Source organism: Pezoporus flaviventris, unplaced genomic scaffold (genome assembly GCF_033815535.1).
Source record: "Pezoporus flaviventris isolate CSIRO_AGI_PZ_B2104156 unplaced genomic scaffold, CSIRO_AGI_Pfla_v1 ptg000096l, whole genome shotgun sequence".
Lineage (NCBI taxonomy): Eukaryota > Metazoa > Chordata > Aves > Psittaciformes > Psittacidae > Pezoporus > Pezoporus flaviventris.
In genome coordinates, this window is record NW_026892644.1 from 3,315,361 (window position 1) to 3,341,354 (window position 25,994).

General features: G+C 43.7%; 1 protein-coding gene and 1 long non-coding RNA gene across 5 annotated transcripts; both read right to left on the reverse strand.

Annotated features, from left to right (window-relative positions):
- Positions 1–589: 589 nt before the first annotated feature.
- LOC133281125 (uncharacterized) lies at positions 590–19,563 on the reverse strand. 4 transcript variants are annotated; one of them, XR_009747387.1, is made up of 4 exons: positions 17,313–19,563; positions 16,917–17,003; positions 15,157–15,332; positions 590–1,813 (listed from the first exon to the last, which is right to left on the reverse strand). It is a non-coding gene; the product is annotated as an uncharacterized LOC133281125 (long non-coding RNA). The 4 variants fall into 4 exon arrangements; XR_009747388.1 differs by having other exon boundaries at positions 15,157–15,353; XR_009747389.1 differs by lacking the exon at positions 590–1,813 and adding an exon at positions 13,533–13,746.
- A 494-nt stretch (positions 19,564–20,057) lies between these two features.
- On the reverse strand, positions 20,058–23,661 carry LOC133281122 (potassium voltage-gated channel subfamily A member 6-like). Its single transcript, XM_061476340.1, has one exon. The coding sequence runs from the start codon at positions 23,408–23,410 to the stop codon at positions 21,854–21,856; it is 1,557 nt and encodes a 518-aa protein (XP_061332324.1). The 5' UTR covers positions 23,411–23,661; the 3' UTR covers positions 20,058–21,853.
- Positions 23,662–25,994: the final 2,333 nt, after the last annotated feature.

Sequence of the window (25,994 nt, forward strand, 5' to 3'; positions counted from 1 at the left end):
GGAGCAAGGTTTCACAGCAAAAGTAAAGCTATCCTGTAACTAACATCCCTGCTGTCTGTGCTGGGCTGGCACACAGTCCAGACTAAAGTCTCTGACCTGCTTGCCGTGTATCTGAAGGGTATCCACAGACTTCTGCAGTATATCCATACTTTATTAAATGCAGCCTACACTTAGGTTGACTCTGAAGAGTCCCAAACAGTATCAGTGTGGAGTGAATGTTGCCTCCAAAGAACTGTGTGCTCACATCCACACTCAGGACTACTGAGGAGTTTGAATCTGGCACCTCAGGGTTTCTTTAAGCCTGTTTTGAGTCACTGGTAGTCAGGAAGTCACAGCTCATCAGAGGATCAGACCCTCAGCCAGCAGCCACGAGGAGATATTACAGCCTAAACTGTTCCAGGTGCCAAAAGCTGCCAAATTAGGTTGAGCTGCCTTCCATCCTTTCTCCCTCACACACTGACTGTGAGGACTGGCAAACATGCTAAAAGTCATTTATGTGTATTGATAGAGAGTCCTAGGGAAGTTGGATGTCCAGCATTCCTCAGAGTACCTTCCGAAAATCCCAGTTGTCATGCTCAGGGTATCTTCCACTCCACACTTCCTCTCAGCCTCTCCCTTCCCAGAATCCATTCTTCCTAGCAATCCTCCCACTCTCCTACGCAGAGCTGGCAACACACACAGGATGGATCCATCTTTGGTTATAGGCATTTGGCTGCATAACTGACCTTTCCTGCTGCTAAAGGGAGGGGATCCCAGGCCACAGTATCCCACTCTGCGCTTCACTTTTCAGTGAAGGGTTTTCTATCACTTTCAGCACTACACAGCATGGACTTGTGGAGCTTGAAAAGCAACAGTTCTTTATCACAATGGTGCAATAGGAGAAGAATTCGGAGTATTTTCTTAGAAATCTGCAAACAATTATATCGCGTTTTTAGAACTGTCTGGCTATTGTGCCTCCTAAATCACATGAAAGACTACAAACAGTGCTACTTCAGTGAAACTCTACAGCCACTGAAACTAAATCACTGCCTCCTTTGGAGGAGCAATGTACTCACATGTTCACCACAAGAACTGACTGTACATACGCTAAAGCAAGACACTTCCTAGGTAAATGAGAAATACCTCTGGTTTGGGCCCATCCCTTAGATATCAGATATTAGGCACGAACATGATGATTACTACTTGTAGAGCTATGTGAAACATCTACCATTTATTTGAGTTATGAAAACACAGTTTTAAATAGCACAGTAATCCAAGGCCAAAAGACAGGCAGACAAATGGGCAGACTTTGGCCACTTGTTAGATCCTCTAGTGAAAGCTATTTGCTCTTATAAGGGCTGACCTTATGCATTCGCCAGGACTAAATGCTCCACTTGAAAAAACATTTAAAGTAAGTTTCAACAATGGAGTCTTTTGGAGGTGCCCAGTGTCAATTTCCAGCTTCCCACAGCACTCAGTGCTTGACTGAGGCTTTTGATGAACAGCTCATAAATTGCTGTTATTTAGCCACTGGCAATTGAATCCAGCTTTATTTAGTTTTCCCAGAAATCAGACAAATTTGAATCTTATATGGGATTCTCCCTGCCTCCTCCCTCCATCCCCATTCACATCTAGTTTCGGTTTCCTGGAACTAAGAGTGTTAACCCCTTTAACAAAGACCAGCAACAAGAAAACCGTAAATCAAGGCAACCACTTTCCTGTCCATAAATGTTGTATTCCCTGCACACAGAGAAACTTCTCCAACTCTGCAGTAAGAAGATGCAGCAATGTCTTTTGCAGCATCCTGACAGCCTTGCAGCATCCGGAATCCAGCCTAGCAAGGGAAAAAAAAAAGTGTTACATGTTAAAAAAATGCCCAAGACAAATGTATTATTTTGCACGGATCACAGTTAAGAAACATCAACCTAAGTGTTAATTTCTTAATAAGAATGACTGAAGAGACCAAATTTGATATATCTTATCAATATAACTACTGCTGGCTACAATGGAAAGTGCCACAATTTTTTCCTTACCTTGACACCTAGTGGAATTTGATTTATGGGGGATTTTTCCTTCTGGCTGACAGGAATTATACGCATCTCTTATTGCAGGAGATGAAATATGCATATTAGAAGGTTACAAAGTTTGTTAAGATGCATTACAGTGCTGTACTGCTCCAAGAATAGAGACCCAAGGTCTGATCCTTACTATAACAGACACTTTATTAATTCCTGAAGCCATTTTCTTTGTGTCTAATTTTAAGTCCTTTTAAGGCAGATCTACATTAACAATTTGGCTTAGAAGTCTTTTCCCCCATGAGAAGATCAGGAAAGCCCATCAGAGCAAGAGTGGCTTTTTTTTTAATAATTTTTTTTTTAATCAGATCTAAAATAATTTATTGAGACAACGAATGGAAACTATGTTGGGTCTGCAAGGACTTTTCTTCATTTAGACACTTCTTCATTGTCACACTTCGATGCTGTCCATTCCAGCTGCATCCAGGTCCATCTGTGCTGGTGACACATGAAACCTAAAGGGCTATTCATAAGTTACTAAAAATATCTGCAGTCCTCCATGACAAAAGAGAGGGAAAGGGAAGGCAAAAGTGACTGGAATAAATGTGGCACTTGAACCTTCCTATAAAAGTGTTGCAATCTGAAACGTCATACAAGAGTTCCCCATAACTTAAGCAATACTTACTTTCCTTTTCCCTCTTTATGTCAACAGTGCAAACCCTCAATTCTCCTAGCCTAACATGCCCCTAAGAGTTACCTGTTGCATTTTTCTTTACATAGGATGGCACATATGTGTTCCTACGGTTACCCTAAGTAGGCTTTGATTTGCAAGGTTTTTGTAGCAGAGGTGCTACAGAGGTGGTTTCTGTGATAAGCTGCTAGAAGCTTCCCCCATGTCTGACAGAGCCAGTTCCAGCCAGCTCGAAGATGGACCCACCACTGGGCAAGGCTGAGGCCATCAATGATGTTGGTAACACCTCTGAGATAATGTGTTTAAGAAGGCGTGAAAAAAAAACACAAACCCAAAACAAAACAAAAAATTGCACAACTGCAACTAGGAGAGAGCAGTGAGAACATGTGAGATGTTTTTATTTCTTATTATCCTACTCAGATTTGATTGGCAGTAAATTAAACTCATTTTCCAATTTGAGTCTGTTTTGCCCATGATGGTAATTGGTGAGTGATCTCTCCCTGTCCTTATCTCAACTCAGGAGCCTTTAATTATATTTTTGTTCTCCCCTGTCCAGCTGAGGAGGGGAGTGATGGAGCAGCTTTGGTGGGCACCTGCTGTCCAGCCAGGGACAACTCACCACAGATACATGCTTAGGATGTGATATTAAATTAATCATTTTAGGATTCCTGAGTCCTAAACAAAATTCTGAGGTCCAGACTTAATTTAATTGTGTGAGTACTTGAGAGGGCTCATCACGAGCTTAAAGAAGTTAAACATGTGCCTGCCTAAATGTCATGAATAGCTCAAGCCTTGCACTGCAAGGAGTTTACACCATTTATAGTTTTACACAGTATTTTCTACCAAGACAGTTCCATTTCCCACTCACTACAGAGTGTGAAAGCAGCCTAATGCAATATGAAGACCATACTCTTTCTAGTCCTTCTGCTCCCGTAATTCCTGCTACTGCTTGACAATGACTCAAGTATCCAGGAGAAAAAAAAGAGCAAGAACTGGCTATAAAAAGAGTGTACCAGTGAGAAAGGCCTAAGCCAGAAGGTTGGTTGCAACATTGCCAATCCCCACAGGAGGAGAACGAAATAAGCGGGAGAAACATCAGAGACTGGAGAAGCCTACAAAGTGAACAAGGTTTGTCAAGAGCTCTGTCTAGATTCAGAAAGGAGAAAATGCCAGTGGTACATAAAATATATAAATATGCATGCTTACATCTATATAAACACATTCGCAGTCACACAGAAGCTACATATTTAAGCAGACTGTAGATACCTAGAGATGTGTAAAGTATGACAAAATTTGTAAAATGCATTCGCTTTTCATAAAGTTTTCTAAGAATAAGACAGCTCTGCCAACAAAATGTACGGCCTGCTTGCTTTGAGTTCACCAAAGCTGTGAGAAATCTGATTTGCAGGCTAAATCTGTGCTGATCTTCAAAGCAATATTCCCTCACTGAAGTTTCTTTAATGTAAGCTTTTCCCTGCATATATTTGTGCTGAAGAGGGGAGTTTCCAATCCAAGAATTACGAAGACTGAACAAGCTGGTACACATACAAAAGCTAGCTCATAGTTTTAAAAATTTCAGAGCAACAATGGTTACTAGAGATTGCTTGGAGTTTGATAAGTCAAAGACCCCATCAAACAAAGGCACAGACAGATGTCTGCAACAGCTGCATTAATTGAACCTATGACAAATCACAGTGGGGTTTGTTGGTCTGATTCTACTTTTAGTTTAATACTGATGTATTTGATGTGGATCTTCCCCAAAGTCAGTAAAGGTGTTCCCCTGGAAAAAAAAATAAAATAGAAGAAAAGAGTCTACATATTCTATATTTGATATCTAGGATCGCCTTTTAACCATAGTGTACATTAATAATCCAGCAAATGTTTAGATATTGTAAAATATATTTCCTTAATAACTCAAGTCTGTCATAAGCCGCCAACACCCTATTGCAGCGCAGGTCGTACATCCGAGTGTTATCTTGTCAAATGCCTACATGGCCCACAGGATGGCACTGTGCCACCCCGCAAACTCGCTACAGGCTTTTGGTGGCTTTTCCTGACAGCAGCAGTCGGTATAAGGCAGGCTTTTTCACACCACAGTTTTTTTCCTCTGAATTTTCAGGCTTTCCAGAATTCAGCATAATTCCACAGATTCTCCCATGCCGGCACAACAGCTGACCTTGTGTGTCTTTGCTCAGAAAGATCACCATCTGCTTTCTGTGGGCATTTTGCTTCAATAAACAACAGTAAGCTAACCCCTGAAAAGGTTTACCCTGGTAGCTACACAGCAACCTCCAGAACGACTGCTTCTTTTTTGCCGCCGACAAACTGTATTTGATAAGCCTGAAACTAATTAATAACAGTGTATCCTGGGCTGCATCAAAAGGAGTGTGACCAGCAGGTCGAAGGAGGTGATCCTGCCCCTCTACTCTGCTCTCGTGAGACCTCACCTGGAGTATTGTGTGCAGTTCTGGTGTCCTCAACATGAAAAGGACATGGAACTGTTGGAACAAGTCCAGAGGGAGGGCCATGAGGATGATCAGGGGACTGGAGCACCGCCCATATGAAGACAGGCTGAGAAAGTTGGGGCTGTTCATCCTGGAGAAGAGAAGGCTGCGTGGAGACCTCATAGCAGCCTTCCAGTATCTGAAGGGGGCCTATAGGGATGCTGGGGAGGAACTCTTCATTAGAGACTGTAGTGACAGGACAAGGGGTAACGGGTTCAAATGTAAACAGGGGAAGTTCAGGTTAGATATAAGGAGGAAGTTCTTTACTGTGAGGGTGGCAAGGCATTGGAATGGATTGCCCAGGGAGGTTGTGAATGCTCCACCCCTGGCAGTGCTCAAGGCCAGGTTGGACAGAGCCTTGAGTGACATGGTCTAGTGTGAGGCGTCCCTGCTCATGGCAGGGGGGTTGGAACTTGATGATCTTAAGGTTTCTTCTGACCCTAACTATTCTATGATTCTGTGATTCTATATTCAAAGTACTGTACAAAACAAATTCAGTTAACAATCTTGCTAATTATCACATAATTCTACTTAAGATCACTGTAAAATCTTGAAATTTGCGTGGCCTAGAGCTATCTATCATGGACTGGAGGGTGCTCAAGCCTTTACACACACATGCATGGACACACTTGGCACATATGCTGCAGCTCAACTGATACAGCATCCACAGAGTTTCACAGTCCTCTCCCATTTATAGGTCAAAGACGGAGACAAACCACAGACATTAAAATTTGGACTGTGGATCAGATTTCAAAGCCTTCTCATCAGTGTTTGAAGATCCTGTGACACAGGGTTTAGATTTTTCCTTAGACTCACAAAGCTTCCCGTCAAGAAAAATATTCTGGGAGAACTGCAGAGTCACTTACTCTAAATTAAAATTCAACAAGATACGCTTGTCTTTATTACGAATTTTGAAAGGGGTCACAAAGGTCATTTATTTCAGCCTAAAGTATCTGAGCTGATGAAGTAACTTGAGTTTTACTCAAGTTGAGCCTAAACTTCTGCATCAGCTTTAACTTCATCTGCTTGCCCTTGTTAAAGCTTTATGTGTTTCATCTTCACTGCTGGTTTAAATGCTTCTTTTGTAGTATGGATATACCCAGGGAGGCAGCATACAAAATCACAACAAAATACTAGAGCTGGGTCTACAGCAGAGGCAAAGAGAAAAGTTGCCAAGGACAACAGGCTGACAGGGACAGCAAAACAGCCATGGTCCTGCCCTCTGCTCTGCTTATACCAGAGCCCTGGGAAGCAGGATTGCAGCTGCTGCTGCTAAGTGTGGAAAGGGGGTTGGGATGAGGAAACTGCTGCCTTGGCTGTGGCCATGGTAATAGACACCTCTGCTCTTTACCTCTTCCCTCCTCTCAAGGGTCCCCATGGCCCCTCTGTTTCAGATCTTTCTCTCTCTCTGTTCCTCCCCAAGGTTTAACTCTGGCCCTACATATGCACCAATACTTGATTTTGCCTTCACAGCTGAGACATCAGGCTGGCATAAAACATTAATAAACTGAAAGCAACCATATCAATCTATAGGAAAGTTGCCAGGCTTTGATGAAGTCATGGAGTTAAAGGAAAGCTCTGTGAGGGGAGGTATTGTTCTGGTGGACTCCATGCGTGGAAGTGTGAATGGAGGTGGTGTGGTGCAGGTCATATACTCAAGGGATCACCAGAGCAACCATCACCTGGACACAAGGAGTGTGATCAAAACCAGCAATGTAAATACATGCAGAAAGTTAAATTTACAGCTCACTAATCCCTAAGAAGTGGGTAATTTGGGTTCAAAGGATCCTTTGCTCCTGTCACTCTTTCACTGTCAAGTACTAATCTAGTTTAGAGCAAGAGGTAGGATTTTCAAACGTACTTGCTATTGGTCCAGCTCTGTTTCACGATCACTAGAAAAAATTCCCAACAGCCATGGTGTGTTTAAGCTTTAACAGGCATTTTTAAAATGCTACCTTCTATCAAACTTCTGGGAGATATTTATAGTATCTTATGAGTGTCTGACTTGTTAGTTAAGTATGTATATTCCCATTGTAATCACCTGAAGACCTACTAGTCAGATTTACAATTATTGGTGGAAAGAAGTGTATGGGCACAGGGAAATACTATCAGAGACAATGTCATTGAGTAAGTAAAGAGGGTCAACATCTCATTTATCCTATTTCCAGCTGTGAAAATAATGATACCCTTTATGGAAGTTACAACCACGTGAAACCAGAAAGAGGCTTATAGAGAAGCTGACTGAAGGTCCCACAGTAATCAGGTGCCCCAGCTGAAAACCAGCCCTGCCTCACATCTTCTGCTTGTGATTCCCTGTAGGAAAAAGGGTGATTTGCATTATCTGGAGAAAAATGAGTTTACCAACACCACACTGATTGTTCCTATAGATCCTTATCACTGATAAACACCCAACTGCATGCTGAGGAGAAAAAGACTTTCTTTCGCTTCTACAGTTGTGGAAATTGAGGCATAGGGAAAAATGAAATGTCAGATCCAGAGCCGGAATGTGCCTGTGAGTACCAGTCTGTCTCCAGACTGGTGTGGTGCTGTGGCAGATCCAACAGCTGAAACTCAAAAGCACTCAAATAGGAACTTCTGTTATGCTTCAAAACACTGAATTTTCGTAACAGGTCTCATTTCCTAACCATATGAAAATCTGACCAGCTCAAAAAATAGACTTCTAAAACACCCTCTACCACCCTGCCTACTTGGCATCAGAAGAAACTGTGCTGATGCATGAATACCAGCTGAGAATTTGGCTCCACTTGGCTGAAACCGAGTCTCTGCATCAGTGAGGTGTTTAAATATTTCCGCCATCAAGAAAACTCTTCATGCACCATGGTGGGCACAAAGACATGACAACAGGCCCTCTCCAAAAATGTGACTCAGGCACCTAAATACATTATAGGACAAGAAGGAATTTGAAAGAGGATTCATCTGGGCCTTTTCACATATGCTTGTTTCTGAATCACCAATATATGACTAAATATAAACCACGAAGAGCCATGATTGCTATTCTATGTATCCTTGCATTTCTCTGAAAAGCCATAAAGGAACAACAACTAGCAAAGCTTTTAAGAGGATTAGTTCCTAGCAATATCAGTGAAAATCTGTAAAAAAAAGTGATCTTGCCAGATTCAAAGTGCAGATTAGACTGCTCAGTACCAGTGAGCTGCTGGCATCCAAATCACCTCCGTGCTTGGAGAGCTAATACAAATATATGAGAGAGATGGTAAACTCCTCCCATCTTCAGCATTTTTTTATCTTCCCTGATAGCAATTCAAGGGGTGAAAAAAGAAAAACCTGCATAAATTTACTTCGTTTGGACTAGAGAAGTTGATGTCAGCTTCTTATCTCCATGGCACATTCAACGGGCTTTCAATTTACTTTGCAGTAAGCTAAGCTCTGGGCTTTGTCAGACAGAAATATTTTGCATGCCTTTAATTATAAGGCAGCCTGTAAGGGATCAGAGAGTCACAAATAAGGGGGTTGCACTGAATATTTTGGGTCTGGGCCTGAAAAAACAGAAATCAAATCAGCATGGCTAAAGCACTGGCCCAAAGCCAATACAGAGCTAGGTAACAGCAGGATTTCCTAGCATTTGGATATATCATTAGTATCATGTACAGGGCCAAATGTTTTTCTGAGTTGGTTTGATCCTCCCCATCCATATGTCAGTTACTACTGTTATGACAGTAATACCACACTGTCTCAGGGAGCAGGAGTCCCCATGTGTGCCTGACGTTATATAGGTATTAGTTAAGAGATAGGCATATTCAAAAAAAGATCTTCCTGTCTAAATGGTTTAGGGAAAAGGATCATCTAAATGACATAATACTGTCCCATTAGGTATAAGGAAGAAGTTCTTTACTGTAAGGGTGGTGAGGCACTGGAACAGGTTGCCCAAAGAAGTGGTAAATCCTCTATCCCTGGCAGTGTTCAAGGCCAGGTTGGACAGAGCCTTGAGTGACATGGTCTAGTGTGTCCATGTCCATCCCTGCCCATGGCAGGGGGGTTGGAACTAGATGATCTTAAGGTCCTTTCCAACCCAAACCACTCTGTAATTCTATGATTTTACTGCTGAGGCACTGAGATATGTAGGACATCCAAAGCCCATGTGACAGTACTGGGGACTGCCCCCTTGACTCCAAGTCCAATATTTAATTACAAGACCTTCCTTATTAAGTGGTCTTTTAATTAATGAAAAACCTTACATAACCTTTTGATTGTTGCAAATCAGTAATAAGCAGAAATGCCAGGGCAAGAAGTACCAGCGGGTGTTTTTTCTGCTGAGTAGGTTACGTGATTGGGAGATGAAAAATGGAGAGGAAAGCTGCAACAGTCTCCAAAACCCATCACAGTTATATCACAGCTGCAGCTGGCTTGATCAATATGTATTCAGACATCTTCTATTGAAATGGTGATTAACGGTTACTATGCAAAGAAGAGCTCACTAGTCATCTTTTCTGAAATCTACTTAGCTAATGGCAGTTCACAAATCCCCACAGTTGGTTTTTAAAGAGCCAACAGAAAAAGGTAAGTAAGGGGGTGAGCTACAGCACACTGCAGATAGCATCTTCTACTTCCATTCTTCCCAGTACACCCAGGAAATTATCTGTAATCATTTTTTTTCTTTTTTTTTCTCTTTATTTTCCGTATTACATATTCTAGGAGTAGAAAGATCCCAAAAGGTTACCTGCTGAGTGGAAGCAGGAGGAGTTCAGAAACAGGGGGAGATCACAGTTCATAAAGACACATTCCAGCAAGTCAGACTGCATTGTAAAAGCAGTCTGGACTCATTAAACAATTTTTTTACCTGCACAGGGTTTTCTAGTTGCAGAAAAGAACAAGTGGCTTACCTCAGCAATAGCCAAAGCACTAGAACGTCCCTTCTGTCACTACTAATACATGCTGAGGTACCCATACCATTTGGTCTGTTGTTTCATCTTTTTAGGAGCATCTGAATATCACCTCACTGATTCAAGAAAGTATCAGAGCTGATACCAGATCCACACTGCTTGTAATCAGGAACAATCAATGGCTACCATTGCATTGCTTGGAAAAAATTCATATTTTACCTTCTTATATATATTTCCTTTAAAAAGATAATTTTAAAAAGCAAAAAAAAACCCAAACATTCAGAACATTAAGAAAATGATCACGCACATTACAAAATTTTCCAAACATGCATTTTCTAAAAAAAAAGAGCTGAAATGGAACTCTTCTCACAAATATTGCGATTTTGAGGAAGAGGCATCTTTTGATGGAAATGTGTCCTACAGAAATGTTTGTAATCCACCAACAGAAAACTGTAATAGATCATCTAATAACAGACTAATGGATAAGCAGTTGTGAATACTCCCAAAAATCTTTCTGAATGTCCTTGTGCCATCTGCAAGGACAGACTACAAAGATCAATTGCTTTGTGGGCATTATTTCGTAAGCATGAAAGACTATAGTCTACAGTACTAAAAGGAATGTACTTGACAGTACTATTTGGACACATTAAAATATAAGCGCAGTTGAAAGCTTGAGAAATATACAATATATCTGTGGCATTTATCTAAAAAAAAATAAAATTACAGCAATAAAGTAGATGTTCAAAGTTTGGCCATCTGACACCAAACAGGACCAGTAGAAAAACAGATATTCTGTACCCTTTTGTTTTACGCACTGATGACGAATCATAGAATAGTTAGGGTCAGAAAGGACCTTAAGATCATCTAGTTCCAAAGTGGGATTCAAACACAAAGCAGGGCTGTTCCTCCACCACTGACAAAGGAGCTTGTACACAGAGCTCCTGACTGTTTAATGACAGGCCTACCCTTAAAAATATAAACCCATGTCGTGGTTTAAACTCTAGCCAGACAGCTTGTTCACTCACTCCTAGTGAGTGAAAGCAATTGAGGGCCCCCCCCGGGGCTCTCCCCTTCCCCACTCCCGGAGGAACGGGGAGGAGGATCGAAAGAGTGCAACTCCTACGGGTTGAGACAAGAACAGTCCAGCAACCAATGTACAACACAAATCACCACCGCTACCACCAACAACAACAGTGATAAGAGAAAATAACAAGGGAAGAGAATATGATACCACCGGCCAAGAAACCAGTCCCACCTGGAAGCCTGTGTCCTTCCGGGTAACTCCCAGTAACCCCCCCACCCCGGGCATGACGTGCTGCGGTATGGAATACCTCCCTGGCTAGCCCAGGTCAGGTGCCCCATCTCTGCTTCCTCACAGCTTCCCCTCCTCCCTGGCAGAGCATGAGCCTCACAAAGTCCTTGGTCAGGGTAAACATCACTTAGCAACAACCAAAAACATCGGCATCACCAGCACTGTTCCCAGGCTGGAAGTCAAAACACAGCACTGCACCAGCTACCACGAAGGAGAAACATGACTGCTACTGCTGAACCCAGGACAACCCATTATGAGAACAAAGGTCCTGACTGAGGAAGATTTAAAACTGAAGCATGGAGAGGGCAAATAGGGTCAGAAGTTGGTCACAAGTTAAGAGCATGTTAATGCTTCACACACTGGATAGAGTGTTCTTGAGCTGTTTACTTTGCAATGCAAAGCCATGAAAAGAGAATATATGTAAATAATATTTATGCATAAATAAATCAGAGTGGCTTGAAAATTCACAATAAATGCATCTCCCATGCTTCTTACACATCCTCATAAATCAACATAAATTTACTTGTAGGATTTGCTCCTGTGCTCTTTAACTGTACTCCCTGTCAAAGTTGATATCTCCTCGCTAAAAGACAAGGTTACGAGGGCAAAGAATATGAAGATTTGTTCTGTAGTGTTAAAGGAGTTACAGATTCTGCTCATTTAGATGCTTGCTTTTGCACCACTCTCAAAAGCTAACTGTACCTTATTCTGCTCCTATTATAAAATCAAAATGCTCTCTCACTATTGGAAAGATCTTGAAGTTCCAAAGAGGTATACACCATTTTAATCATACAAGCCCTCTCACCAGCTTTTTGCTCTGTGTTTGTGTGGTGATTGCTGCAGTAGGATCTTCACCATTAATGTGTTACAAGCCTCAGCCAACACTGTATACATAACAGCATTGCACATGATATAACAACAATAAATTAAGAAGCACATAAACATATGCTGATGGTGGTTTCTTTCATGAATTTCAAAGCGAACTGATCTCAGAAACAGATGCGACACTGCGTTCATGGTTCAGATGAAACTCATTGCCTCATTCTGTATTTTTCTGATTCCTTTCTGATTTGGCCCACTGCCATAACTCAAGAAATTATGCCAAGCACTGGGGACAAGCCCTTAAGACAATTTACAGACAACTGGATTTGTGTGCACTATCCTGCTAATGTAATTGATAAAGCTCAAATGGTGTCCATATTCATATGCTTTCATAATCTGCATGGTTATTTGTAAAATCTCCTGTGCTTCTCTTTTTCCTTTTTTTTTTACTCAAAGAAGAAAGAGCAGAGCTATTTCTTCTCTTAAAGAGTAGAATAAGCAAGCCAAAATATAGATACAAACCACAAGAGAATGGTTTCCTCATAAAAGTGAACAAAGAGCAGCAACAAGCTAGAAGGCTCAAGAACAAAGTATAAGGACAGGCTTTTCTTGGTGCTTTTCTGACATGGAATTGGATGGATGGGTGAAGCTCACACCTCGGTAAATGTCTATTCTATCTGCTGAGCTTAACAGGGTATTTTGTGACTTTTCCACAGCATGAAATGAAATGAAAGAGTTAAGCAAGGAAAAGTGAAGCTTTATTCTGTCTCTGCCACAACAGTGCCTAGAATAGGAAATTATTCTGCTACCCTCTTGAGACCAGAGTGGCCATTGTTACCAACTGCTCTGACCTTCCATTCAACAAAAGTTGTTGAAGATCATACATCTCTGTTGATTTCTGCATCCAAATCAGATAACCTGGCTGAGCTGTAGCAGAGCTGGCTTAAGGCTTTTCTCAAAACGCACTGTTCTAATGATTCCAGGGAGCTCATGGTAACAAGGACTTACCAGAGACCCCAGGAAGAAGGAAGGTCATCACAGAGAGGTCTGGATAGGGAGAAAAGATCAGACAAGATCAGCAGAGGTTCCAGGTTAGGGGGAAGAGCAGTGAACAGAGACCGGTGTTTTTTTAAATGGTGTGAATTTTACTCTCTGCCTCCAGACTAGTTCCTAGCGTGACTTGGTACCCTCAGCCCCAACCTACCCACTCCTAGGATTTCTTTTGCTTCCCCCAGTCTCATAGAGAAAAAACATCTCTCAAGACTTACAGTTCTTCCCCAGTTCCCCCTCCTACAGCCCCCCCCCCCCCCCCCCTTCCCCCCAGTATTAAATAATAACATCACGAGGATCTGGTGGTACACAGCTAAATGGGTGCAGTATGGCAAATGAGCTGGAGGTAACAAGGAATGAGGGAAGATCTTAAAATTTCTCATTTATTCAGCATCTTAAATACATCCCAGGTGTAGGAGAGTGATTCCAGTAGACAAAGTCACTGAACTTAGACTGTTTCCATTGCATGTAACTACTTCCATATTATCCCTTTCATAAATTTAACAAAGTCCATCTGGAAAAAAAAACCAACTGAACCTGTCTTTTGTCTTCATTTCTACTATCCAACCTGGAATGAGCTTTCATTTCTCCTTCTTTGCCTGTTATATTAGAAATCATCATCTTCTTTCCAGGATAAATTTAATCATAGCCAATTTGTGCTCTACTGGTCAAATCCACCATTGCCTTTTAGCTTACATAGATCCTACCTCTTTTTGGCAACTCTGCCCCCAGTATTTTTGTAACTGCAGGTCTTGTCAATCTTTTGCTGGCCTAGAAAATCAGGCTCTTCCAGCTGCCTCTTGCAGAGCAGTTTCCATTTGCCTGATCATTCTTGCTGTTCTTCTGCACATCCCTCCTGATCAAATTTAGGTCACCAAAAATGCACCCAGCATTCCAGATGAGGCCTTACGGAATGAATATTTCCCAGGTGGTACTGAATGTGCTCCTTCTGAGACTTTCAAAGACTTCCACCTGCAGCTTTTATGGCTGCATTACTCTGGTGGTTCAGTAAGTGACACTGGCACTCTGGCTGATCTGAAAGCATCCCCAGTCTTTTTTGTTGTCTGACTTCCCCAGCTGATAAGCTTGCCACAAAAATCCCTATCACAACATTAATTTCTGTGCTGTTTAATGTATTTCTTTAAGTCAATTACTAGATTCAGTACTCTAGCTCTGTGCCCTAATATACAATCTTGATGATGACACTGAAGTTGCTTCATTACTAAATTTCATAGTCTCAGCTCTACAGATAATGCTTTAAACAATCCCAGAACTAACCCTTGAGGAACTCCTTTAAGTAGCTCCCTCCTGTCTCACACAGTGTATTTACTCTGTTCTTTACTTACTGTATTCCTTCCGTTCACCCTAATCTTCCCTGTCTGAAGTGGTGTTTTTCACCATACAGCATGCTAGTGGCCTTTATCTGAAGTTCATTGTCCAGTTTCAGGGAAGGTATGATTAAGATCAGCAAAGATAGAGCAGGAAGGAAGTAGCCAAGTTTGTTTGAAGTTAGTGTTCCCTGAAAACGGAGACTCTGAAACCAGCAGATGTGTAGCAAATCTGCCAGGACTGCAACAATTTTTACATAGCCATAGTAGCAAAAAACTGCAGGAGGGTTAGAGTTTGTCTCCATACCTACCTCTGCTCCCCTTCTATTATTATATTACTTAAGACTTGCAATTACATTTATTAAGCTTAAAAAACTCTCACTCCTTGGAAAACATATCCAAGCATGAGGCAGTTGATGGAAACTGGAATAGGAAACAGGTCAGGAATCTAGGGGCAGCAATTGCTCCATTCAACATGGACAATCTGATGACCGTGTACACCCCACGGCAGACCTGAATTCTGCTCCAGTCAGGCATGCGAGTGCAATGTCAAGGACACAAAATAGCTGACCATGGCACAGCAGACAGACACTCACCTTCCCCTTATGGTACGGTAATGGTGCACCTTCCTGAAAACGCCAGAGTGGATAAGCAAACAAAAAGACTGTGGTCCAGTTCTGCTTTCACCAGGGATAAATTTGGAGTCACTTCACTGACGTCAGTGCAGTTATTCCAGAATTGCACCAGTGTAAAAGAGGGCAGCATCTGCTTTCTGAAAATGGATGCCATCAAGCTAATTGAAAACAACAGATGCATCAACAAACAGCAAGAGGAGACAGTAATGTTCCCGTTTTCTTGTAAAATACCATTTAATTTCTCTCCAGAGAATGTAAGAGAATAAACCAATATGTACTCTAAAAGTGAAATCTTCTGTTGGTGTAAAATTCATACAGCCTTTTAGGTGAATGCACCAACGTTTATCTACAACACCTAAAGAGATCTACTCTACACACCTGCATTTACAGCCCTCCTTTTTGGCACTCATTCTTCTCTCTCAGTTACCTAAATCAGGAATCGCACCTTCATGTCCTTAAGGATATGTTTATCTAGCCTTGGGCAGAGAGCAGAATTGGGACTGCTGTTTTCTTTAAACAAGCAGTGGCTACAATACCATTTAAATTTGGTTATTTAGTGACTACACTTGGCAACTAAATTGAGAAATTTGTGATTTATAGCATTTTTTGACTAAAGGTCTTCCAAAACTTTACACACAACTAAGTGTTTTTATATTCATTTAGTGGAAGTGAAGCTAAAGAAGGACTTACTGAACGTTCAATTATATTTTGTAAAACAACAAAAGTTTCCCACGAGTCTTGTCTCTAATGAATAGGCAACATGGCTTCAGTATTTTAGGGTGACCAGGAAGCTGATGAGCACTTTTCCTCCTATAAAACATTTCCTTTCTTTCACTAAGAAAAAGTTTTACACGGGGAAGTTCAATCTATTGCTCCAGCCCCTCTTAGCTTGCACTACAGAAAACATGGATATTTCCTGTAGTGTTTATGAATGAATGTTTATGCTTTAAACATAAAGCATCAGCATAAACCCCACACAGATCACAGTTATGGTTTCCCAAAGTGTAAAACTATGCTATGATATTCAACCTCTGCACCAGCCAACAAGCCCCAGACTTCCCTTGAGCAAGTAAAATCCAGCCACTTAGGAAAGGCATATAGAATTAATATGTACTAACAGCATAAGCAACACTGAAAAAATGACTGTTACTGCAGTTCCTGTCTGCTTTTCCCCCAAAACACTCTTCTGGGTTTATTTCCCTCACTAAGGTCTTGCCTTATTTAGGATGTGACCCTGCAGAAGAAGAACTCCATCTTGTAATTGGTATGCAATTTCATCATCGTCTCTGGTGGCAGCTAAAGACACTCAACATTCACAGGTTCCTTTTATCAGAGGATTAAGTCTTTTCATCCTGCAAGCACCTGCTCCTCTCCTTAACTTTATGTGCAAAGCAGATGACTGCAAATCAGGGATTTGACTGTGAGCCTGCTGATAACATGGATACAATTGTCTTCAGAATAGGATTTGTCTAGAGTGTGAGCACCGAAAAGCAAAGATGAAGAGCTCAGACTGTGAATAGTTACAGCAATGTGAATAGAGTTATCTTGTGCTTACAGGGCTGCAGCAGAGGGCAGAATCTTGTTTAGTCTTAAAACTTCTCTATAAATTTGTATGCACATCTCCACCACTGAGAAAATAAATAAATAAAATCCTGCTGCTCTTATTTTTGTCAATATAACCATAATGAGAAGCTTAACTTTGCTAAGTTTGGTAGACTTACTTGGACTCAAGTCACATGAGAGCTTTTGGGAAAGCTGTGGTTAACTCCTGCTGTAATCTGCAGATCTTTCCCTGATATAGACAGGACCTCAAGAAAAGAACAAATAAAAATAAGCATTTTAAGAAACAGTACATATGTTTTGACTTGAGGTAAAAGATTGAAGTTGAAGCCCAGTATAAACCAAGGTAGTTGTACTAAATGGAGTTTTGCCAACTTGAATCAGCAGATGGTGAGAATCTGGCTCATACTACATTGATGTATTTCATTATTATCTTCTCTTTTTTCACCTAGAACCACATTCTCTCTTTAGGCTGCAAATCTTAATTAGGAAATCCTGCCTCATTAATCCCAAGAAATTCTCAGTCATTAATTTCACAGAAGAAAAAGAAACCTTACCTACTTCTGCTAAAGCAGCAGATGCTGGAGCTGTTTGTTCCTTTGCTTTTAGGATTGGTGCTGTTCTTTCAATCGCACTATGGAAGACACTTCAGTCCTTACCCTGTCTTTTGCTGCCCTGAATTTCCTTTGTACTCATTCTTCTTCATCTCCATAGGACCTCTGTACACTGAACGAGGGGGGCTAGGACAGAACACCAAGTCCGATCACCTTCACTTCCATAGCTGCTGTAGCAGTGACTTTTTACTCATGAAAGCTGGATCAGAAGGAACAGGGCCAAACCAGCAGTCCTGAACTATGACTTTTTCCAAGCAAGAGCAAAACAGGAATTTCATCTTGGAGGTAAGTGCAGAGATACACCAATAATACAGGCTTTGAAATATCACATAACAGCTCTTCATGCCTTTCACACTTACTGTCTTTGATGTGGTCAATGAGTTACAGACGGAAAAAAAAACAGTGTTCTCAGTAAAATTCTTCCCTTTCCTTCCTTTCCCACCTCCAATGAGATGCCTTCTGCCCCGTCTTGCTTTGGTGTAAAACACCCCATGGGAAAATCATCGGGGGAACTGATTGTTGCAAAACAGCCTAGGGTTCAGGAACAAGCAACAGCCTCTTCCACAGCAAAACTACTTCCTAACAAGATCGTTGAAAAGGAAGTATCTGGGTTTTTTAAACTGATGCTTTAGCTTGTATTCCTTGCCACCAGGCACCCAGTTGACTCTACATTCACAGGCCAGGTGCCCCTCAGCTCCTTGACTGCGAGTGCTCAGACTGTCCTTCACACGCTCCCACCTCTCTGTGTGCAAGAATATACAAATATAATCCCCTCTCATCTCCTGGTTTGCACTCTCTGCTTTCACATGCTGAAAACTGTCTGTCTGAAGTTGGACAGGACAGTTGTACATGACATAAGGTGGTGGGATCATTTTCAGTAAGCAAAGAAACAGCTGTAAAGACAAAGTGCTAATATCTAAAACCTGAAAATATGCAATGAGTGCTTTTGCTTGTAGCCACAGTCGCAGGGTAAAGAGAAACAGTCTGGGAGGTTGTTATGGAAACAAGTCCCTGGAGGTGCCTACTTTGCTTCATGAGGATGTGCTCTGCCTTCAGAAGGAAACAGCTAGACAGATTTGGATTCTGGACATCCGGGAGTGAGTGCTAAGGGCTGAGAACTTGAGGTAAGATTTTTGAAAGTGACACTGTGATTTGACGACATGAGTCCTCTGTGAAGCCAGTGGCAGAGGTGCCACTAAGTCCCATCAATCACTTGAAAACAAAATCCAAAGGCTCCTTAATGAAAATGTTGAATTCCAGAACTTCTATAGCACAGAGTGTTATTGACGACTCTGGGATTTCACTGCCTTGATTTTCAGAAGGTGCTTAGAGAAGGATTTGCATGGCTAAATGGAAGTCTCAGGGTTAGTTTCCAAGCTTCTGTTGGCTTTTTGTATTTCTCTTGGCTCTAACACAGAAAACCCAGGGAGCAAACACCATTCCTGTTTTCACATTTTCATTTACACTTTCTTTTCAGAACTGAAAAATGTGGATGGCAAAAAAGTACACAAAGCTGCCTGGTTGCAACAGAGCTCCTTTGCATCAGTGCTTTGGGTGTGCATCTGCACGCATGCATGCATTTGTATGGACATTTTCAGAAACTACAACACTTCAGCTACAAACTCACTGCTGAATTTCACCTGAGAGCAAGAAATTTCTTTCCAAGAGCATTTTTCTTAGACATGCTGGGATTATGCTACCAGTAATGTTATCTCTAATCTTTCCTTTTGCCAGAGCCTCTGTGCCCAGGCGTCTGTCATGCTGGCTGAAAGAACAACCTGTTATGAGCAGGGAGGGCTCCTGCCTGGCAGGGGCAACAGGGTCAGGCCCAAGGGAAGAAATGAGCACAGGAATTTTCTGACGTAGGCTCCTCCTGATCTTGTGCTTAACCTGAGTTTTTTATATCTTACTTTGGGGAAACTTTTATCAGCTGACACACTCAGGCATAAAATAACCCCAAACATGGGCATTCTGCTAGGAGACAGCAGGAGCCTTGAAACATCCCTCTTAAATAGCAGGTTCTTTTGCTAGTTTCTAGAACATCTGCTTGAGCAACACAAAACATGAAATGAAGTCATTCCCATGCACTCACAGAAAAGATTTCTTTATAGTGATCCTGAAATACAGCTAAGAACAACAGCCTTTTACTAAGTAAACTCAGCGACCAAGACAACTTTTTACATAAAATCAATAGACATACACCACCGTGCTGATCCTTTCTCAGTCCCACTTACTCACCAGGATTACTTAACCACCAGCTGGTTACATGCTTCAAGGGATGCAGAATGGCTCCCAAAGCCCAGACCTTCAGGCATTTGCCTCAGTCCCAATGAAAGAGGAATTAGGCACCTACACATTCAGGCAAACTCCTCATCACATCATATATGTCTCCCAGACTGACCTGCAGTAACTGAGACAAGTGACATTTTGCTACTGATTTCAGAGAGAGAGAACAGATATTTTAATATAAAGGTTGTGCATTGACCCCAGGGGAGATCCCTGAACACTAAAAACCTCTGAGAAGACAACGGGACTCTGGAGAAATACAGCAGTTAAGATTTACACAAACAACTTCTACCATATGATCAGGGCCCAGATGAGGAGAAGACATAATAAAAGCACTCTAGGCATGGGGCCAGATCTCAAGACAACAAAAACCAAGCAGGATAACAAAGATGAAAACAGACTGAATCTCACAAACAGTTCTATAGCCTATTCTGACTATATTACAGTATAGTCCTTTAGCATTCTTAGTCTTACAGTTGAAAAGCATAATATAAAGTGTATTCTATAGATTTTGCATCTTGATAGTATGTCTGGTTTATGTATTACATGAGTCACATGCAATATGTAGTACATTCTAATACGCATATCACACAGTATGATGCAAGGCATTAATGGCTGCCTTTGCTTTCATACACATGCATACATGTGAATGCAGAGTATACACTTAGATTTAAAACAACAAAGACTTTCCCTTGCAGGCAAATTTGCCAATAGAATCTGAAAACATCCATTTCTCCTTCTCACCCACTGGCAGCTTTTGAAACACTCTAAGGTTTGGGGTAAGGCAGAGCTGATTAAAAAAACCTAAAATGATCTGGGAAGCAAAATGTGCATTTTAAGATGCAACCCCTTGGTCCCTTGGCAAACCCAGCACTGCAGGGCAAGTTACGCATTTTGCATTGCTAGCATAGATGGCTCTCATAAAACCTAGTTCATGCAAAAGACATTCCTGTGCCTTCTGTCCATGAAATACCAAGAACTGGCTAGATGAGTAATGCAGCAAAAGCATGTCTCCTAGGCTAGCTGTTTCTCCCCTCATTTGAAAGGTCTGGGGTATGCTGTTGGGTTTGTGCAGATGGCTTAGGGAAGTTTGTATCTGTGCCAATTTCAGTCTCAAATGCTGACACACTTTACCCTGGGGCATTTTACGCTTGTGACCCTCTAAATCAGTGCAGGCTTCAGACAGCAGAGGTGCAGCTGTCTGTGGTCCAGGATTTTAGCCATGTCAACAAAATACCAACAGGTAAACTTCCCTAACCTATACAAATGCTTCAATAAAAACACAGTGAAGTCAATTGCTCTCACATGCCTGACTACAGAACTGAGTATCTGAAGCACAAAGCACATTTCATTAAACAATAGTGTGTGGAGATAACAAATGAACTTACTCAAATGTGCCTTGCTTCAGAAGGCACTTACCACTATGAAGATTAAGTTGGTACAATAAAAGCCAATTAACATCAGGGCACTGACAAAAATATGGCTGAAATAAGCTGAAAAACACAGAGAATCTTTACCAAGCCTGTTGATTTCTATAAGCCTGTTTTTGATAAATCGTACATGGTCACAAGTAGCAAAGAGCTTTTAGTTCTATGCATCTTTTTTGAAACACAAACCAAGAGGATCTTCAGCATGCCAAGTGTTGCAAAGAAGGCAGGCATCTACTTGCTGACTTTCTCTTACAGCTGCAGAACTCACTGTGATGCTGGATACAGCGTTTCCATTATTCAAAGGCAATGGCATGGCAGGCGTGACTTATTCCACAGCCAAGGGCACTGCACTGGCACAGGAACCATGGGCACAGCTCGAGGCAGATGTTTGTAGCCCCTTTAACTGTTTACTCCCTTCTAAATCCTTCAGCTGAAGTAGTGTCAAGGGCTTCTCTGCTAGCGGAGTAGACAGGCAAAGTTTCACCGCAAATGGTGAATTAAAGCAGTCTTCAAAAACAGAAAGAAATTCACAAGGGAGTGGGGGATGACAGTTAGCACTCCACAGAATAAAGCAAGAACATTTCTGGCTGCACATGGTAATGAGAAACAGCAAATCAGGACAGAAGAGCCCATTATCACAATCATTCTGTTTACAGTATCACAGTTCACAGTCTGGCATGTAAATGCTGAATAGATCCAGCTGCTAGTAAGAAGACGGCTGTGCAGCAGCTTGCAGCTCCATGTCTGGACCCAGGCTAACAAAACTGATCACACTTCTGTCAGCATTTTCTTCTCTTTATAACCCTGGTTGTTGGGAGGAATGAAGTTGGAATATTTCATGGACTCCAGGTCTTCTGCTTCCAGGAATTCAGATTTGCTCAGAGATTGATTACTGTCCCCCTTCTTGGGCTCAGAGAAGGGTGACTGCTGTTGGCCACAGGTGACATGGGTGTACTGGCACTGCTCTTCATGATCAGTCTCTCGGTGGTAGAAGTAGTTGAAGTTGGACACGATGACAGGGACAGGGAGGGCAATAGTGAGCACACCTGCGATGGCACACAAAGAGCCCACAATCTTGCCGCCAATTGTCATGGGATACATGTCACCATAGCCCACGGTGGTCATGGACACCACGGCCCACCAAAAAGCATCAGGGATGCTGGTGAACAGGGAGTCAGGGTCATCAGTCTCTGCAAAGTAGACAGCACTGGAGAAGAGGATCACCCCGATGAACAGGAAAAAGATGAGGAGGCCCAGCTCCCTCATGCTGGCCTGGAGGGTCTTCCCCAAGATCTGCAGCCCCTTGGAGTGCCTGGAGAGCTTGAAGATCCTGAACACTCTGACCAAGCGGATTACTCTGAGGATGGCCAGGGACATGGCTTGCTGCTGGCCCCCATTGTTGCTGCTGCTCCCAGGCTGCTGCTTCTGTTGTTGCTGCTGGGCCAGCTCGGTGCCCAGGGTGATGAAGTAGGGGATGATGGCCACGATGTCGATGATGTTCATGATATTGCGGGAGAACTCGGGCTTGCTGGGGCAGGCGAAGAAGCGGACGAGGAGCTCAAAGGAGAACCAGATGATGCACAGGGTCTCGATGAGGAAGAAGGGGTCGGTGAAGAAGGGTCCGGCGCCTGCGGCAGTGCGCAGGGGCGGCGGAGTCCCGCTCGGCGCCGCCGGCGGTGGCAGCAGCAGCAGCGCCTCGTCGCCGGGCGGCGCCGCTTCCCCAAAGCCGGGCTGGGGGCCCTTGGGCTCCTGCCGAAACTCAGGCAGGGTCTCCAAGCAGAAGATAACGATAGAGATGAGGATGACCAGCACGGAGACAATGGCGATGGCCCGGGCTGGCCCTGAGCTCTCGGGGTACTCAAAGAGCAGCCAGACCTGGCGCTGGAAGTGATGCTGTGGCAAGGGCTTCTCCTCCTCTTGAATGAAGCCCTCGTCCTCCCGGAAAGTCTCAATGGCCTCCTGGCCCAGTTGGTAGAAGCGGATCTCCTCCAGGAAGATGTCGAGGGGCACATGGACCGGCCGGCGGAGCCGCCCTCCGGACTGGTAGTAGTAGAGGATGGCGTCGAAGCTGGGCCGGTTGCGGTCGAAAAAGTACTCGTTGCGGAGCGGGTCGAAGTAGCGCACCCGGCGGCTGGGGTCGCCCAGCAGCGTGTCGGGGAAGATGGAGAGGGTCCGCAGCTGCGTTTCGAAGCGCAGCCCCGAGATATTGATCACCAGCCGCTCGCTGCTGCAGCAGCTCCCGCCGCTCCGCTCCTCGCCCGGCGCCTCCGCCTCGCCGCCGCCCGCCCGCGGGGCCGCCAGCGCCAGCGGCTCCTCCGCCCGCATCCCTCCCGCTCTGCCCCGCTCTGCGCCGCCGACTCGCCCCGCTTCGCTTTCAGCGGGCGGCCTCGCCGCTGGCCGCCATCGCCCGCCGCCACCCCTCCTGTTGCGCCTCGCTGTGGCCGCGCTCGCCCGGCGGCTCGGTGGGGCTCCCTGCGCGGCTCAGCTCCTCCTCCGGCCGCGGTCTCGGCTTCGTCCCCGGCGAGCTGCTGCACGGCGCTCCCGGCTCTGCCCTCCCTGCCGTGCACACACACACACACACACCCCCACACACACACGAGAGGGGGGGAGAGAATGTGGAGGAGAGGGAGGTGTGCGAGTAACACACGTTACACAGAGGCAGAGGAGAGGTACACGCAGCCACACACGGAAGGACAGAGGCACGCAGATAGAGGCAGCGCCAACACGGACACGCTCAGATACAGAGAGATGCACGCACCCACCCGTGGAAGTGCGCTGACGCTGGCGCTCGTACCCCTTCCCCGGACCTCGCCGCGGCAGCTCCCGCCAAGCCTTTGGGGGTTACCCCCGAGGGGAGCCCGCTGCGGGCTGCAGCTCTCCGGACGGGAGCTTCGCAACAGCTTGCCCAAAGGGTGGCACCTCACCCGCCCTCCTTCTCCCCCACCTTCCTTCCACCTGGAAAACCTGCCCCGGCCCTGCAGCCAAAACCCCGACGGGGACTGTCAAACGCCGCTGGCTCCGGTCTGTGCTCAGGGCTCAGCCGTGGGTCTCTGTTGCTCCTGTCCGTGCCGGAGGCTGTAGTTGACCTTGAGCCAGTCACTCCATGCCGGTGGCTCGCGAACCTCCCTTTATAAATGTCATTGCCATATGATGTAACCGCGACAGTGGCATCAGACCATCCACAGATGGAGACAACCTGTCACACAGTGAACAGTGCAGCTGGGGAAAGACACAGGTAAAAACAGCTTCTCTCCTCTCGTTTGGGGTGGATGGAGTTTGCTCCTTCTCCAAGGTACCATGAGCTTGCTCATTTTTTTGTTCATCACCACACAGCGTTTAGTCTCCCTGGGAGCCAAAACTGCATTTCACAGGCAATAAGGCTACCAGCTATTTTGGCTTTAGAAACCTGTGGCTTGCTACGTCCATGTCATGCTTGGCATCTAGAAGGGAGAGAGACTAAAGACAGTGTTCTTTCTTCCTCTGAAAATGGGGCTAACAGGTGAGGCTTCCATCCTTTGCAGGACAAAAGCCTTTCTTTCCCTTGAATGCTCTTTGTCGGTGCTAAATATTATTAACCAGGCTTTTAGCATCATAGTATCTGATGCCTTTGCTGGCTGTGAGCCATATGCTTAGCCTACACTATGTCTTAGCAGCACAGATCTAGAAGAAAACATTCCGCTCATTACCCCTCCTCCCAGTTCCTCCCTAACTAGCTGGCAATATTCAGTTACTACAGGCTCTGGACATTTTGACTAGCTGACTATGGCTATCTTGTCTGGCTCTGTCCTCAGGAAGGAGGTGAATATACTCTTAATTCTTTTTCCTTTCTCACTCATTAGCACTGAAGATGGCTGTTGCAAAATGAAGCGTATTTTTTCATTTACATGAAGATGGCTGTCACACAGGGAAGCATATTTTTCTTTCATATTATACATAATTAGGGTATGGTATTCAGATGAAAAAATACTTTGCTGTAGAATATACCTTTTCTTTAGAAAAAAAAAATCAGTATTTACCTTTGTAATAGTAAAATGCTTCTTGCTGAGATTCCTTTTGCAATTATTACAATGAATTATTCATTCAGACAATTATTTGAATCATAATTATGATTTATTCATTCATGTGGTTAACTATTGAAAAATCCTTTAAAAACCGCTTTTGGGAGGGATGGAAAATCTCCTGAAGTTTATAAGAGGATAGAAAGCATGTCTATTGCAATCACTGCTGTGATTGAGCTCATTCTGCACTGAGTTTAAACAAGCAGGCTTATAGCAGCATAGCAAAGACAGCATGAAGCTCTGCAACGGTTTGCAGGACAGTTTTCCAGCCCACGCAGACATTTCATGCTGCCACAGCTCTGGTCTTGACGTTACCTGAGCTAGCAGTGTTTCAGACGGCTGAAGTGTTTCCATGTGAGCTTCAGTCCTGCTCAACTCCTACTGTGGTCCATCTCAGAGTAAAAATGCAGGCTGCCATATATTACCTCTGCTTGCTCCTGAAAGCCCTGGAGAAGCCACTGTATTTCCCTCTGTGTACTTACGCTGCACTTCAGCCTCAGTATTAAACCCATGAGCCTTTGCAACATGCAACTACACTCTTTTTAGCACACAGCCTGTTCCCAAACTGCTCTCTCTGCACCACACTGCCTGTGCAACCACACCCCTCACTTCTATATTAAGAGGCGATGCCAGCTGCCACCATTCAGCCTCCGTGCAGATCTTGCTGGGCCAGCATCTTGCAATGGTACACAATTTGCAAAGTTGGAGAAGAACAAGGGAGATCCAGAGATGTCACAGAGAGGCAAGAGGGCAAACCTGAAGCAGCACTCCAGAAAGCCACACAGCAGTACCATAACACTCTCTGTGGAGTGATATGGCTGCTAGTTTGAAGCCAACACCACAAGACCGGT

Bases quoted from the DNA above. Each gene is read 5' to 3' on its own strand.
- LOC133281122 (XM_061476340.1), bottom strand. From the start codon at position 23,410: ATGCGGGCGGAGGAGCCGCTGGCGCTGGCGGCCCCGCGGGCGGGCGGC.